Source organism: Lepidothrix coronata, unplaced genomic scaffold (genome assembly GCF_001604755.1).
Source record: "Lepidothrix coronata isolate B3197 unplaced genomic scaffold, Lepidothrix_coronata-1.0 Scaffold79, whole genome shotgun sequence".
Lineage (NCBI taxonomy): Eukaryota > Metazoa > Chordata > Aves > Passeriformes > Pipridae > Lepidothrix > Lepidothrix coronata.
The window spans coordinates 3,647,702-3,664,260 of NW_016690259.1; the positions used below are offsets into that span (position 1 = coordinate 3,647,702).

General features: G+C 39.5%; 1 protein-coding gene across 4 annotated transcripts in view; it reads right to left on the reverse strand.

The window, feature by feature from the left end:
- Positions 1 to 16,559, reverse strand: part of PTPN13 (protein tyrosine phosphatase, non-receptor type 13) — a 117,905-nt gene that overhangs the window by 15,249 nt on the left and 86,097 nt on the right. For 3 of the 4 annotated variants that reach the window (XM_017820178.1, XM_017820176.1, XM_017820179.1), the window contains 17 exons: positions 15,917 to 16,340; positions 15,652 to 15,749; positions 13,749 to 13,802; positions 13,188 to 13,280; positions 11,754 to 11,861; positions 11,024 to 11,155; positions 10,318 to 10,784; positions 9,249 to 9,392; positions 7,479 to 7,572; positions 6,595 to 6,680; positions 5,581 to 5,743; positions 4,480 to 4,694; positions 4,291 to 4,389; positions 2,261 to 2,622; positions 1,891 to 2,065; positions 467 to 625; positions 81 to 252 (listed from right to left, as the gene is read on the reverse strand). In XM_017820178.1, coding sequence (XP_017675667.1) covers positions 81 to 252; positions 467 to 625; positions 1,891 to 2,065; positions 2,261 to 2,622; positions 4,291 to 4,389; positions 4,480 to 4,694; positions 5,581 to 5,743; positions 6,595 to 6,680; positions 7,479 to 7,572; positions 9,249 to 9,392; positions 10,318 to 10,784; positions 11,024 to 11,155; positions 11,754 to 11,861; positions 13,188 to 13,280; positions 13,749 to 13,802; positions 15,652 to 15,749; positions 15,917 to 16,340 — 3,045 coding nt within the window. The remainder of the gene's footprint in view (positions 1 to 80; positions 253 to 466; positions 626 to 1,890; positions 2,066 to 2,260; positions 2,623 to 4,290; positions 4,390 to 4,479; positions 4,695 to 5,580; positions 5,744 to 6,594; positions 6,681 to 7,478; positions 7,573 to 9,248; positions 9,393 to 10,317; positions 10,785 to 11,023; positions 11,156 to 11,753; positions 11,862 to 13,187; positions 13,281 to 13,748; positions 13,803 to 15,651; positions 15,750 to 15,916; positions 16,341 to 16,559) is intronic. The other variant, XM_017820177.1, reaches the window with a different exon arrangement.

Below are 16,559 nucleotides of genomic sequence, written 5' to 3' on the forward strand. Positions count from 1 at the left end.
AAAAAACCGAATCAAGTTTTCTTTGTAACTGAAGGGGATAATTTTGCTTTAGGCCCAAAAGCAGTGTAATTGTGTGTTACCTAGCTCCTCCTTATGGCACATTAGCGTAATATCAGGCAGTAAATGAGGCAACACTGGCATCTTTGGTAACTCCAAAACACGCCCTAGCACTAATCTGACAGTCCTTGGGGCAGCACGGAGAAAGTTTACTGCATCAGTATGGCTCATGTTGGTGACATCAATGTCATTAACCTGCAAAAATAAAAGCAACAGAGATCTCCTTGTTAAGTTCCAAGTAAGACAGCATTACTGAGGAAGCATTTACTGCTGTTCCTCAACTGCTATCAAATTATGTCTCTCAGAAGGTGCATGCCTTTATTCCTTAACCACATTTGATTTTTTTTTTTTTGACTCAAAGTTGTCCTTTTCATGCAATCCCTCCATCTGAAAACATTAATTCTCTCACTTTTATCAGTCGGTCTCCAGGTCGTAGTCTCCCATCACTTTTGGCAGGATCCTGAACAATGTCATGAATGTAGCAGCCAACATTATCATTACCTTTGGTCACTGTGAAACCCAGACTACCCTTTTCTGACTTTGTCATAGTGACTCGGAGCTCTACCTCCTAGGGGAAGAAAACAGCACTTTACAATGCAGGCAGTCAGAAGTAACATGAACATTTTACTGAATTTAAGACAGTTAGAAACACACAACTGATTTACCTATTGATTTAAATGACAGAACCAAATAATGTTCTGTGTGGAGTTAACCTTGGGCCAAAGGCCTATGATTTGAACAAAATTGTGAAGGCCCATGTCAAAACTGCCACCCTATTTTACCTTCATCTAGTTCCATATATAAAAAAGGCTCTGCGTTTTTAAATAACACATCAGGAAGTATTCAGAACAAAGTAAGTGAACATTTCTACAGTGAAGTGAACAATCTCCTATAGTGAGATACAAAACTATAGCTTATCTTGGAACTGAACACATGGACATGTTTGGCCTGTTTTAATTTGCATTAATTTGGATTTGAAAGATATGGATCTGCCTCATTTGCATTTAAAACAAAATCACCAAGCACGAGGAAGGTTTGAAAAAAAGTTCTGAAGGAGGGACTAAGAAAAACACAACTTGTTTCTTATCAAAATGGAGTATAAGCTAGAATAGCTTTGTAACCTGAAAGACCTTCACAACTGAGGCATATCAAGGCTCAATTTTAATTTTTTTTCAATCTTTGAATAGGTTATGTGAGGATATGGAAGCAAAAGTCCCTTCTGATACACAAGACACTTCTGGGGTGGCAAGAAGCTATCCCAGGAGAGCCTCAAAAATATGCTGCATTCTGCAGCAGAGCAGAAAGTCTTTGAGATTCATAGTTATAAATACAGCAAAGAAGAGGGTCTACTGATGCCCCTGCTACCCAGATTTATCCTCTGATCTCTGAACAACCACCCAGAAAACTAAAAGTGCAGAAGCAAGATATCTGCCATTTCGGCTTCCTGAGTATGTGGTTTAGAGGTAGATAAATATTTAATGCCAAGTTTTCCAGCATGAAATGAGGCGTAAAATAGACACATACACATCTACCTATGCACACATGGATGCCTCCACATTCACAGAGGGAAAGGTACCAACTCAGCGCCCAGAAAGAAAATGCCTGCAGACATTGCATGAGCAGCTGCAGTTCACTGGTTACAAATGGCACTTTTACATGTGCCATTTACATGGCACACGCCCAGGACAGTGCAAGTATAACCTGCAACTATCTCATTTGTAAATCAATGTGCCCAACTTCTATCCAGCCACTCTGAATATCATGACTAAAACAACTTCCAGTTGACCGCAGAAGTACAATCTATGGTACTGAAAGACAGAAATAGGAAATTACCGGTTCATATTCTTCAGCATTTTTTTCCAGCTGGGTGAGTAATGAATCCATTCCTCCCAGGTGTGGAGTCAGCTCAGAGGCAGGAGTAGCATAACAGTCATTTATTAAAATGGATGTGGTAACATCAGGTACAGTTCTACAGGTTGGGATCTCCGGCAAATCCAATGGCATATTACTAGAGATAAAATAGAAAAAAAAAACCCCAAGAATAAGTACAACAAGGCTGTGACTCATAAATTAATATATGGACCAATATGGACTTTATGCAGATCTAAAAAGCAAAACAAAGAAGTGTTTCCATGAATAGGTCCAATAAAATGTTTTTGTAAACATTTCTGGAATATTATGAGGATCATTACCAACAGCATACCTGTCCTCAAGCTCTGCCTTGCTAGGGACCTCTTGATCAGGATACAGGATGGTGCGAACAGCCTCCTTCTGCCCACTGTGTGCCTCATACTGGTTCTGTGCCCGTGTCTCAGCTTCACCTGAGCTCTGGTACAGTGTAGAACTCCAGCCAAGGCCCACCTGTGCTGCTGAGTCCATCACCTCCTCATCACCACTTCTGCTGCTGTCACTGTAGCTGTCTCTTCTAGAGGGAGATTTTAGCCTTTTCTTGCTCAGATCAGTAGTTTCATTTTCATCTGAGCTATCACCTTGTTCTCCATTTGATGGACCAGAAACTTCTCTGCTGACCTCTGGAAATACTTGTTGGGGTGAATGGATGGGTGTCTACGGAGACCAAAAACATTTAATTCATCATAATCCAGTTTTGATGACAAAAGAAAGTTTCAAAGGCTGCATAAAATTACCAAAAACAAGTAGTCAGTGGCTACTTTCATTTAGATGTTTACTCAGTTGTGTAAACATATCAGTTTCACCAAGGTCAGTGCAACTTGACCAAGACACTGTGTGCAAAATTTTGAAATATATACTGCTCAAAATCAGAAAATTCAGAAAATAAGAAGACAAATATACCCCTCGCTTTAGCTTTAGAAAGCCTACTGATAGATGCCTTTAAGCTACGCCCAGCAGTCCTCTAGGCAACTACCATGAAATCCCTTCCAACTAGATCACAATGCTGACACTTACAGAGCAACTAAAGTCAAACCAATCTCACATAGGAAGGAAACAAGGGGGCTTTCAACCAAAAAGCTACACAACATGCTACAAAAACTAAGATAATTTATGCCAAATGGCAATTGTTAACCCAGTTATTAACTCCCATAAGAATGAAGAACAATTTTACCAATAACCATGTATTCCCAAGAATGATGTCAGCTAGCAGACAGACAAAATTTAAAAGCTTCATTTAGGCTTTTATGGCCAAATTCTTGTGTTCATTAACACATCGAACTGTGATAAAGTTATAAACAATAATTGTCATCTGTTCATTGGCTTTCCTCTTCTTTAAATATATGCACTGTTTTATTAAAGTTATTCCATGCTACAAAGAGGTTTATTATAGGACTAGTTATTTGTATTATTTGTTTTTTTAGTTGCTTATCTCTTACTTCAATTTTAACTTAAATTTGTATTTGTACATTTACGTTTCTCTCATCAGACTTTAATTATTTTTATTGTTTGAAAATAATATTAAAAAAACTTAGAATCAAAGAATCATAGAATATCCTGAGATGGAAGGGACCCACAAGAATCACCAAAGTCCAACTTCTGGCCCTGCACAGGACAGCCCCAAGAATCACATCATGTCCTGAGAGTATTGTCCAAACACTTCTTGAACTCTGGCAGGCTTGGTGCTGTGACCACTTCCCTGGGGAACTGAAACTGAAGACTTGTCTCCATTAGTTTTACACTTTCCTGTATTATGGAAAGCCTGATTTTCAGGCAAATTGTCCCCTACATTCTCTTTTGTTGAAACACATTTAATTTCCACTCCTTCAAAGTATCCTAAAATGCTCTTCTGTTCTTTCAATTTACTTATTGGAACATATTGAAAATATTCTTTGGGACACCTCTAATTTCAAGTAAATATGGCAACCTTTTTCCTGTTTTTACATGCATAAACACCAGACAAACTGGTGTTTTGCACTATATCCTTCACAGAATCACAGAAATATCTAATTTCTGTTTGATATCAAGTTCAAACCACTAGGCTGCAAATAAATCTCTGCCACAGAAAGAGTGTATTAAACCAATTTCCCTCAAGACACAAAATGGAGGAAAAAATTATTAAAGCCATGCATTCCTTTCACATTTTCACAAAATGCTTAGTGCACTTCTAAGGGATTCACTCCAAGAACCACATGTCTGTGAGCATCCTCCCCATTTTTCCATCTGCATCTCTTGCATTTAACTAACCCACTCATCTGATCTAATAAATGAACCTTAAATAATAAATAATTTAAAAAAAAATTAATCACATGCCATACACCTTACCAACAACGAAGGATCGATGTCTGGTAGTATTCCAGATGGTGGCCGACAAAGGAGAAGAGAGACTTCTGGAGACGTTCCCCTCAGAGCAGAGATGACTTCCTATGGCCACAGTGGATTCATTGTTAGACACAGCCCCCACAAGACTTGCAAGCCTACCACAAGGTGAGTTCCACTACTAAAGACACAAACCTGTTGGGATAAACCCTTTAGCGATGCCCCATTCACTTTCAGAATGACATCCCCAATCTCTATTTGCCCACTTTCTGCAGCAGGCTGTCCAGGGAAGAGTTTTTTCACCCTCACAATAGTTGATCCCAGTTGCTCTGGGGTAAGGTTATCTTCACGGCAGAAACTGAACCCAAGGCCTGAGCTATTCTTCAACAGCTTCACCTCAAATGTGTTCTCTGCAAAAGAAACATTAACTTATTATTTCTTACAGCACACTGGTTGTGAAAAAAAGTGTCTGGCGCTCTTATTCCAGACATGACAATGGGCAATCTCCCCCTCATGGGATTCTCTCACTTTATTGAAGAAAAGTGTTATCTAAAAGATCCTTCCAAGGTAAAGAGGACAAAAAAGCTGATCATGACTTCTCAGTCTGCTTGCATGCCCTGACAACATCACTATACAGAAAGGCAGAGTGTCTCTGGAATATTATTCACCAGGAAGTCTGTTAAGGAGCCTTTTAAAGCCCAGAGTGACACAACCTTTCTGGTCTGGCAGACAGGATAAATTCCATGCAAGAAGACCCAAAGGTATCTGCATCTGTATTCCACCATCTGGGTAGGCTTCCCTTCACTTCTGCAAGTCACCAGCAGAAGAGGCTGAAATATGTCAACCTCTAGTCAGCTACACAAATCCCTCTGGTCTCTTCATGTAGCTCTTGATGTCTTCTCTCATCTAGACAGGAACTGCAGGACCTACAGAAGCTCTCATTTATGTATAAGTAGCTTAACCATCCCTTGGCACTCCTTAGCACCATCAGATACAGCAGCACCTCTCTTACTCCAACCTTGCTACAGACTTGGCGTGTAAGACCGATGAAATTGGGAAACAACAAGAAATAGTGAGAGAGGGAACAGCTAATAGCAGCTAAACAAAGTAACGAAGGTGTGAAAGGCAATCTTAAAAAGAAATGCAACAGTACAAAGGAAGAGGCTGCATTATGTGCAGGGGCCTGGTATACATTCCTACCAGCTCCATCTCCTGTTGTTCTAAGAATTGAAGAAAAATATTATGAAAACTAAAGGATGCTTTGATAGCTAAGACAATTGTTCCATGTGACCTGACCTGCAGTGACAAAGCTGTAATCTTTGGCATTCGTAGATTCCGCCGCTGGCTTCTCCTGTGGCTCACACTGCCCCACCTGATTTAGAGGTGTGCACTGTGTTGTTACTGGAGCGTGAGCCTTGGCCCCTGAAAGCTGACCTTTTTCCAACAGCAGATGCACCACCTAAAGAGATGAAACATTTTCCAGTTAAATGGCAACAGTCAGGGAGATAGCACAGTCCACAGTACGTGTTTTATTCTAACTTGTAAGTCCTAAGTTTTACAGCAGCATATTTTATAGACATTCCCCTCCCCATATAACCTCCATTTGTTCCTTATTTTAAGGACTGTTAAGTGACAACCTCCAAAATACACTAGTGGACTTGCAAGATACTTGGCAACTCAGAGCAAGAAAGAGTTGCTGTGAGGGTGTTAAGAATTGTCAGAGATAGCATCATTTTCACATTTGTACAGGGAATAAAGTTAAGAGCATTTTACAAAGTGAATACAAATAGTAGTCCTTAGCAGTTCTGAATGTGTACATTCACTGGCTCTTTTCAGGTATGCACACACCTCCACATATGAAGCAGCCACCATAAATAGCACTATTAAATGAGGACACACCATTGACAGAATCAAGTGCTATCCAAAAAGACCAAGACTCAGGTAAATCTACCAATGTAGCATGCAAACACAGCTGCATATACGAAGGCCCTTGTCTCCTCAGTGGTGCAGACCTGTAGCATGCTGCTACACCTGCTTTCCAACTTGTGCACCTGGGCTTCCTTCCTATGAAACCCATGAGCTAGGAGAAACCAATTCTATACAGACCTCACCTGCACACAGAGCCAGAATTTCACTAGGGTGGGCAGCAAGACCTGAGGGCCAGGAAGCCAGGGAGGCTAAGAAAAAGCACATCTAAAGTAACCAGACACTGGGGAGAATTCCAATCTCTTTTTGAGAGAATTTCCAGTCTGTTTTCACTCATGAAGAACTAGTTTACTACAGATAGGAGTAGAATCAGTAGCCACTTACCTGTCCAGTGTTTCTCAGAGTTTCAACAGCTTGCTTATGGGTAGCACCTTCCAAACTAATTCCATTGACAGAGAGCACACGGTCACCTACAAATGATTGATTAATAATTTAAGAAAAAGTAGGCAGAACATCACCTATAAAACATATACGATGCACAGAAAGCTTCAAGTCTCAGCTAATATGGACAGTTATTTATGCAAATTCTCCTTCCTCTCCATACTCTGAGTCAAGAAGAGAACTCTGCAAACAAACTATATGGTTGAACTCAAAGGTCTTTTCCAATCTAAATGATTCTATGATTCTGTGGGATAATCCCATGTCAAAATTAGTGTTAACCAACAGAATGACAACCTGTCACGGACTCTTTCTAATAAAGAAATCTTAAGTCTACAGAGAGAATTCTCACTTCAGTAAAGAATGTGGCCTGGCTTACAAATGAGACAACCCATAACAATTACAGCATTTTCTGTATCAAGTTGCCAAGCATGCCAAGCAAGAAAGGTCACAAATAATACAAAGCCCTCTCTCTCCATGGCCAGAACAGAGAAGCGTTCTCCGTTAACACAAGCTGCTTTAGAAAATAAAAATCCCGCAGCTATCTCCTGTTTTTCCACACCACAGTCTCAGCACTGTTGGTTCTGCAGTTGTTCTACACTAGTTTTTTAATGTTCATCTGCAGAATTATCAATTTAATATTTAATATTTAATATGACAACTGCAGTAGCTTGGAAGAACAGCTCTTCTTCCCAGTGAAAAAGGTACAATGACAGGAAGTAAACAAGAGGGCTTGTATCCAGGCCACAGGATACTGAACTGTCCACCACAGACAGTTCCCTGCCCTTTTTTCACATTAAGAGTCCCAAGTGAAAGAATGGAAATATTACCTTTTTCTATTCTGCCATCTGCTTCAGCTGCTCCCTTGGGAATAATTGCTTTCACATAAATACCACCATGCTTTATGCTAGTATTTACACCACCCTAAACAGAAAGTAAAAATAAGATTGTAAGTCTTTTTGCAATTAGAATTCTTAGTAATTAAACACAGTGTCACACAAGGAAAACTGTACTTAGGAAGCATTTGGGCTACTGGCATGTATTAAAACCAGGTAAACTATCAAAACCAAAATGTTACACCGAGTCTGTTCTTTGCAGTCATGCAATTTACTATAAATGAAGTTGGGGTGGGAAGACTGTAAAAACACAATGCATGACAGTGCAAATGCACCCAACACAAACAAATGTCCTTCAGCAGAAATGTGTCTGCATTATGTCAGACTTCACATGCTTGCATGCATACCAAAGCTCAGAGATGTGCAGGAGCACAGCATGCCAAAGCAGAAGATGCACACCCATGCAGTGTCCTACTCCAATACAACTTCTCTGATGTAACAGGAAATTAAGGAGTGCTGCTTTCTCCTAGCTCAGACAAGTTTGAAGGTCTAAGCTGAAAAAAATCTGCTCAAACTGAACTGACATTGTTTTTGGAGGGCCTTAGCCTTTCTGCTGATTGCCAGGGGCTGGACTAGATGATCTTTAAATGTCCCTTCTACCCCAAACTGCTGTGTGATTCTGGCTCACTGCTGCTCCACAAACTTGGAGGGAAGAGGGAGACCAACAGTGTATTAATGTTCACTCTCAAAGCACATAGTGAAACATGTGAAAACTTAAAACAGTTAATTGCACACCTCTCCTCATCACCACCGTACAGGATAGCAGGGTAGGGGCAAGAATGGAGGCTGAAAAAACAAAGGTCCATAAAGACACCACTTGGTCACTCTCTAAGGGAAATCTTTGCATCAGCTGGTATCTTCTAACATCTTCTACAAACCCAATGCACACAGCAGGCCTGATGCTGCTCAATAATGAATTCCTGCTGAACCTTTGCTCTTCCAAGTTATAAGCTTGACAAAGCAACATGACTTTGAAGAGTCTGGTGACCAATCCACCAGTGAAAATAGTTGAATATTAAAATACCAAAATGTATTTTTCAATACAAGAACAGAAGCAGCAGATAATGTGTGCATTTCAGATATAAATTATTCTCTTCTTCCCTGAAGTGCCACTCTGCAGTACGACAGGCTCTAAACATAAAACCACCTTCAAAGTCTTATAGCCTGAAGAGAAATTAGTCTTTAAAGATATATTTTTGTCTCGTGTTGCAAGAAAGCAGTGTCAGCCAGGTCTCACTTGGATCTGAGTAGGTTTTGCTTTCTGCCTTTTATCCAGCAGAGGGAGAACACTGAACACAGTATATGTGTGTGAGCGTGCATGGATACTCTTAAACGACACTACCACTTCCACTGCCTGCGATGTCAGTCAGGGAGGGGCTCATTTCTTTCCTTGTAAATTTGCCACAATATTAGGTAGCAAGGGACAAAGACCATCTTTCTTTTTGTACTCACAAAGCAGCATCTGTGATAAGAGTCTATAAGGACTTTGGGGCTCCACCATAGAATAAAAAACAAGAATTACTTAATGGGCAGATGACAAGAAAAGGGATATAAAAAAGTATTACTTTTCAGCTTTGGTAAGATTAATCACACATCAGTAAAACTATATACTGAACAGTGACTTCAGAAAGTATTTTGCTTCCTTTTAATTTAGCAATTTAATGGGTTGCTGGGAGTAGAGAAAAAGAGAAAACATCTAAAAACCTTGTCAAACAGTACCGTGACACTTATTCCCAAGCCGTTATCTTTTTTGGCTAGTTCAACCTCAAAGATATCTCCAGGTTTAAGAAGTGCTGCAGTAACCCTTTTAGAATTCACTTTGTTTGCTGAATTCGCTGAGAAAGATTCCTTTATAAAAAAAAAAGGAAAAAGAGAAAGAAACAAACAAAACAAAAAGAGACAATGATTTGCCATTAGAACAGATGTTTACAGCTAAGACCCTAAAGGGTGGGGGTTTTAGTCAGACACAGCCAGAAGGAGTCCACATGGCAAAGTACCAATTAGTAAGACTCTTAAGGGTCACTAGCACAGAAGTATGCTTGGCATTTAGCAACCAAGTCTTTATTGTCAAAGTGACTTGGTCACAGAACACCAAAACGACAGTATTTCAGTATTACAGCAGCCTAGAGCCTGTTGGATTAATTTACAGGAGGTGCCACAACTTACTTGAATAACCTCCATCAGCTGAAAAGAGGAATCACTGTAAACTGAAAATTAATTTGCAGTACTTGCCACTGTGCACTTTTGGAAAGGTGAAGCAGCAGGCTGTCTGCTCAGAGCATGGCTGCTCGCTGAACTTTACCACACAAGCAGTTTTCCACAGATTAGATCAATCCCAAAAGACAATGAGTTCTACTGCTACCCACTCCAAACGCATGACTCCTACTTTAATCTAGGAAAAAATTCATTTATCTGCCAGGTGAATAAACTTACCTCTAGGGATGGTGACTAGATTATGATCATATTGGACAAACACACAAAATTGAAAGGAGGTTTTTTACAGCCTCAACAAGTGCACTGTATGTTCATCCCAACGTACATGCCCATCTCGTGACATTGGAAAGCTGGAAAGTTGTTTCAAGTTACTGAAGTGATTTTCTCCATTTATTTTGAACCAAATCACCAAGCTATTAGAAATTAGCTATTAGGATTTGCTGCACATTAGGCTAGGCTGTTCTTCCCCCACATCCTTTCACCTTGCTGACACCCAGAGACAGCTAGTTCACTACCACTACCATCCTGACGGGAAATATTCATATGAAATCCACTATGCCTTTTTAGCTGGCTGTTGCTCCTGACTGCCAGAGTAAGTTGCTTCATCCATGTCAGAATCCCCTCGGTCAGAATATTCCACAGGCTCCACTACCCCAGGCCTTTTATTTTTCGCTCGAGTACTGTCTGATGAGGATCTTCTCTTCTCGTTCATTTTAGAAACCCCAGACTGGAAATCACTGTAAAGCTGAGGATCCTGCTGGGCTCTGCCACTTGCATGTTTGCCAAAGAAGCTGGTTGGCTGGCTCTGAGACAGGCTGGCACTCTCAGTTCTGGAATCCTGGGAGCTCATGCTTCCATCTCGCTTGCCTCCTGACAAGCCAGACAAGCTCCCCGAAACAGGCCTCTGGTGACCACGGGACCGGTTGTGTTCTTCGGAAGAGGACTCTGCCTCATTGTCCTGCACCGACGATGGCCTCCTCAAATAACCCCTGCTTCCATTACTGATATGAGCAGTGTTAGATGATGCTGAAAACCAGGAGACAAGACAGACATCAGAAGCTGGTAACATCTTATCTACAGCATGACACGAATTTCTCAGCTTACAACCACATAAGGTTTTACCCCTTCATATTATGCAGAACACTTTCTGTTTACGCTGCAACCGGTGTGTCCTCACCAAAGATTACTTCATCATTCTGCCTCAGAACACAATTTCAAGCACAGACTAGCTGGGCTTGCTTACAGAAGTGACTGCAGTCCCATACCTTTGGATAGCTTGTCCTTGGGCTGAGAGATAACAAGCGTCACATCTTCAGGTGCGTTCTCCAGAATTTCCAGTGCTGCGTGGTGGCTGACACCTTCTAAACTCGTGCTGTTTATGGATATTAATCGGTGTCCTGCACAAAAGGGTTTGTTTAGATACAATCTAACATCTACATTTTTATTCATCAGTGAGAATGTGCAGTACAGATCTGAAAACCTGTACATAGTGCACGGATTAAAAATTACTAAAATTCAAGTGATGCTGGAATAGGGAACCAAATCCCAAACCAAACCACAAGAACTGGTCATGAATATTTCCTGTTTTTAAACCAGCCAAACCTTTCCATATTATGATTTGTACCTTTTCCTTCTCCTCCCCAGCTATAGTTATGGGTATAGTATATTGTTACATTCACTTTTTCCAAAATCAAAGTATGAATACTGAGTTTTAAAAATTTTAAATTATAAAGCATCTGTAACAGAGACAATAGAAAATAAAGCCCTTATCTTTATATGTAAGTTTAATTTTCTGTTACTTCAAGCTTCATCATTTTTACTTACATTTGAATGATTTTTGGTTTTTTATAGTTTAACAAAGAGGTATCACTAGTTTTTCAGAAGTTATCTGGAAGGTAACTGAAGGTCAGCATTGTAAGGGATTGTGACACCCACAGCGGAATTGGTTTGGCCTTTTCCTACATGTATACACCTCTTGCTATTTACACTATTCACCTGGTTTTAGAGATCCTTCCAAATCAGCTGGCCCTCCAGGAATAACTGAATGAATAAAAATTCCCAGATCGAGTTTCCCTGTCTTCTCTCCACCGACTATTTGAAAGCCTACGAAAACAGGTCCAAAGCAGGCCACAGTGTCAGTGATCACAGCGTAGCTTAAAACAATACAAGTCCATATTTCAGAGCAGACAAAAACTTAGTCATTCTACTACATGTAAAGTAAAATAAAACAATACATCTCAAATTTAAGTCTACATGAAAATAAACAGCAAAGCTTTTCGATTAAGCTTTATTGCATCCTCTGTTTTGAGCAATTGATTCAGACTTTGTCTCCCTGGCTGCCCAGGACACTCCAGCAAAGGCTACAAAAGACAACTCTGGCAAGAGATACATGTACAAACAGATGATATGAAATGCACATTCACTGACCAGATGAAATTTATTTTCTATTACTTTAAAATTTCTGGGTTTCTCCCCTCTTAGAAGTTTCATGTAAATGTTTGACCCTGGTCTTAAGATCTGAGTTTTTCAACTCCCTGTTTTCTTTTGAGACTTCTAATCTATTTTTGCTCATTCTACCAGGTAAACCTGGGAAGGAAGTTCAAGAAGAAAAAAAAAAATATCAGGTCTTCTCTATTCCAGCTAAAATGGTAAAATACCACAAATTGCATGGGGAAGAAAGAAGAGAAACAGTGCATTTCTTCTAAATTTCTTTCCTTTTTGGTCAACTCTTAAGTTACGGTGCAGTGTAAACACTAAGTATGACTGTCTTGTAGGCCTTTTCCCCCTCTTCAAATTTACACTACAGTCCTATTTTGAATGACAGACAGAACAATGTCCTTAAGGATACTTTAGAAAGCCATCCTAAAGCACAATACTGACACCAAATTTTTCATTACTCATACAGCGAAAAATTATGTGGGTTTATGAAAAAAACCTCGGTGGCAGAGGAAGGAATGGAATGTAAATGTCTCATCTCCCAGGCTCCTTAAACCTCAAATTAGTGTTCCATCTGATATTACAGGAGTAAGAAAAACACTCCACAATTAGCTCATAATGGTTTTATTATGTCTTTTTTTTGTTCAGCTGTCACAGTTGTGAGGTGTCCACACAGACAAAATTCAATATTGAACACAGAGATAAACTTTAAAGGTTAACTTCTAGGATGACTAGCTCACAATGTAAGTATTATCTTACATTTACAATATGGAAAAACTGAGAAACAAACTTGCTTAACATCACTCAATACATCACCAGCAATAACTATCAAAATAGTCCAGGCTTCAGCATGTTAAATGCCTTCAAAATCCAGCTACTGTCTGCACTGCTTTCCTCAGTCCTACAATAAATACTTCAAATACAGACCAGAAAGCTTTATTTTGTTTTTGGCTTCAAGAAATACACATCAATAACAATTTTAAAGCCACTTACCTAAGCCCAATTTTTCATCCTTTTTCAAGTTCACCAAAGTGATCTCTCTCTCTGGTGTGGCAACTCTGTTCTGTGTTGTTTGCAGAGAGTCAACTGTAAAGCCAACATTTCGTGATCAGACACTAGCTGAACACTTCCCTTCAGGTTTGCCTTGAAGTTCTTTTCCATTAAAAAAGATTACTTCTCTGATAACCTGAAAAGCTGTTTTGATCTAGTGGGTCCAACTTTCATCTTCTAAGTCATGTCCAAATACAGAAAAAAACCTCTACCACCCTTATAACTTGCTCCCACCTTCAGCAGTTAAAATCTTCTATTCCTCCTAAGAAAAGCACCTGGCATAGTCTCATGGAGTGACAACACAACTGAGTCCTAGAATCTTCAAATTTATTATTCTCAGTTCAGCAAAGTGTTTAGATCTGTGTTTATGTGCCCTGCTCAGGTTGGGAGGAGGCAAACACATTGGTAAAAGAAGAAACAGAACATGTGGAACAATGAAGCATTTTACAAGTGACAAACAAACTGACTGGCTTAATTCTACAGATATATCACTTATCCACTTACCGCTCTCTTTCAATGTTGCTGATGACAGATTTTCTGAAGTATTCATGCTAATACCTGTGACATGAATGGACATATTAGATGCTGTTATCAATTTTTTTTTAAATACAGAAACTATTAAGAAGTATTACAGACTTACACAGTACAGATGGGCTCGTTCACAATACCAGAGTACTTGTTTTAAAAATGAATAAACATAAAACTAGTTTTGCATTGGCAAATCCAAATTACTCATGTACTTTGGTTGTATTTCAAGGTTCAGATAGATGGCAGCTCATGCAAAGGCAATGAATTAAAGGAAGGACAGAGGTTTGGCCTTTACAACCATGATTAACTTCATATAAAATTAATGGAACTTTAAGCAATGAAGTCAAAGACTGAATTTTCTAACATTATTGGACGAATATGCTGAACCTAATAAACCAACACAACAGGAGTCTTTTAAGATTTTGTAAAGGAACAAATAAGCTGCTGCAGTAACAAGCAACTTGAACTATTTCTATTTAAAATGGTTTGCATATAGGATCATATTTTCTCTGAAATGATCAATGCCAAGCAAATCTGGCCCTACTTTAAAGAGAATAAAATAATAAATATACCAAGTTATGAAAGTAAATGAGGTAAGGTGATTCAAGCTTTTTAGGAAAGCAGTCTCGGCCTTTTCCAAATCTATGAACCCTAAAGTTTTATCTGATGAGTTTCATCACACAAAGAATGCATGTCCCCCAGCACAGGCAGTGTGATTCAGCAGGACTTTCTGACATGTAGTTAATATCCTTATCAGAACTGCTGCCCAGAAGATTACGGGTAAGCACATGCTAACATTAACTGTAAAACTAAAAGCAACCAGTCACTACAGAAACTGCGTATCTCATCTCACTCTTCAGAAGTTTATGCTCTCAGTACTGAAAAAACATAGTTCTCAAGTCAATTCTGGTTTAAAGCACAGTGGGGGCAGATGTGGTATGTTACACTCTGCTTTGTTTGCTTTTTTTCCCTTTTTTTGAGTTTGTTTATACTGACCCCCGTCCCCATAAACCTAACCTTTTTCCTCTTTTTCTGTTCTGTAACCACAGCAAAGCAGAACAGCAAGATAAGCTTGCAAATATTTCAGTCATTGTAGTTTCTATTGTTATAACAGGGATCCTTCTAGAACCAGAAACTGCTGACACACAGGTATTAAAAATTAATGTTCAATAACCCAACATGTTAGTTTTAAGTCTACTTAGCTGCTCTGAATCTTTTTTCTTTTTTTTTTAATGTGAACTCTATTTTTACTGCCTAGTAAGACTACTTGTGTGCACTCCAATCCTCGCCAAGAAAACGAGGTAAGTACCTCTGGTTTACCTCACTACAAAAGTGTTTTTGTGCAACACCCAATGCACTGCAAAAAAAATTGTACCTGATTCATTACATCTGAACAAAAAAACCAAACACCCTGTGCATTAACTCAGAGGTACTAGCTAACATCCAGCTTATAACTGAACCGAGTCACTTCCAAAAAACTCACTCCCTACGTCCTCTCCACAGAGAACACTAACAATGTTCAAGCTTGACAAGCAGAATGTGAAGACTAGCAAATTATTAAAAGATCCATACAACCAAATGGAACCCTGAAGTGCCAAAATGGAAGATGTTTTCTGCAACAGCATTTACTGTTAAGTACCAACACTTTGCACACCTGTGTACAGACTGGTGTTGACCAAAGAAGGATTTTTTTGATTCACTGCAACAATTACACAGGAACAACGGGCAATATGCCTGGATTACTTTAACATGTGATACTCTGTTCCCATTTTCAAATCAAAGTATTACCATTGGTTAATAAATATATCAAAGCATTACACCCAAAGCAATTTTAGAGGTTAGTTAATAAATACAGTAATATCATTTTTTGCATGCTGACCTACAACATAGGCTTGACCGGTATCTTCAATGGATGATGAGTCTGATTCATTTTTCTTTCTTTCAGGGCTTCTACTTAAACCTGCATGAGATTTTGAACTTAAAGGGGAGAAGGAGAGAAGGGGAACCAGACAGAGGGAAGAGGAAGTTGGGAGAGGGAAGGATCAATGTAATAAAATAATGGTATGAATAATAAATCAAAACTGATGTAAAATGTACATTGACTGTACACAAAGATACTGCAGGGTGGTCAGAGAGACTCTTACTTGCTCGGTTTTAGTGCTCCCGCTGCTGATCCAGTATCAAATTTTGGCATTTGCTGAAAGACTCTTCCCATTATATCTTCTATTTTTTTAGGGGAAGAGTCCAAAGCAGTAATAATATTTTTCTTTGGGGGGTAGACAGAGATGTGACTCTGACTCAGATCATGAAACGACTTGCTCATAACTCTGGGCCTTTCCTCCCATGGACTCTTCTCATTCTTGTCTCTTGAAGAGCCAGGAAGTGGCTGGAAGAGTGAGAGCTCAGAGCACGACAGTCTCTTCAGAATCTCTGCTTGAACAGACAGGGGTCGAACGGCGAGGCGGTTCAAAGTGCTGCTGGCCAGGCTGCCAGTACTGATGGCTCGTCCCATGTTGAAACCTTTGACAGAGTCTGCATGAAGATTTAGGCTCCTAAATGAAGCCCTTTCTGTGGAAATTAAAAAAAAAAAACAAAAATGACCCCCAAACAATTTAAGTTATTCAGTAGAGCTAGTGTGACCTCCTTGTGTAAAGCATGCTTTTTAAACAACCAACATAAAATACATCTTCCCTAGATGCTTAGAAGTACGTACCATGATCAGACACATATAAAACACCCACCATGTAGTTTGCTCAGGAAGCGAAGTTTGGAGTTCCTGACACTACA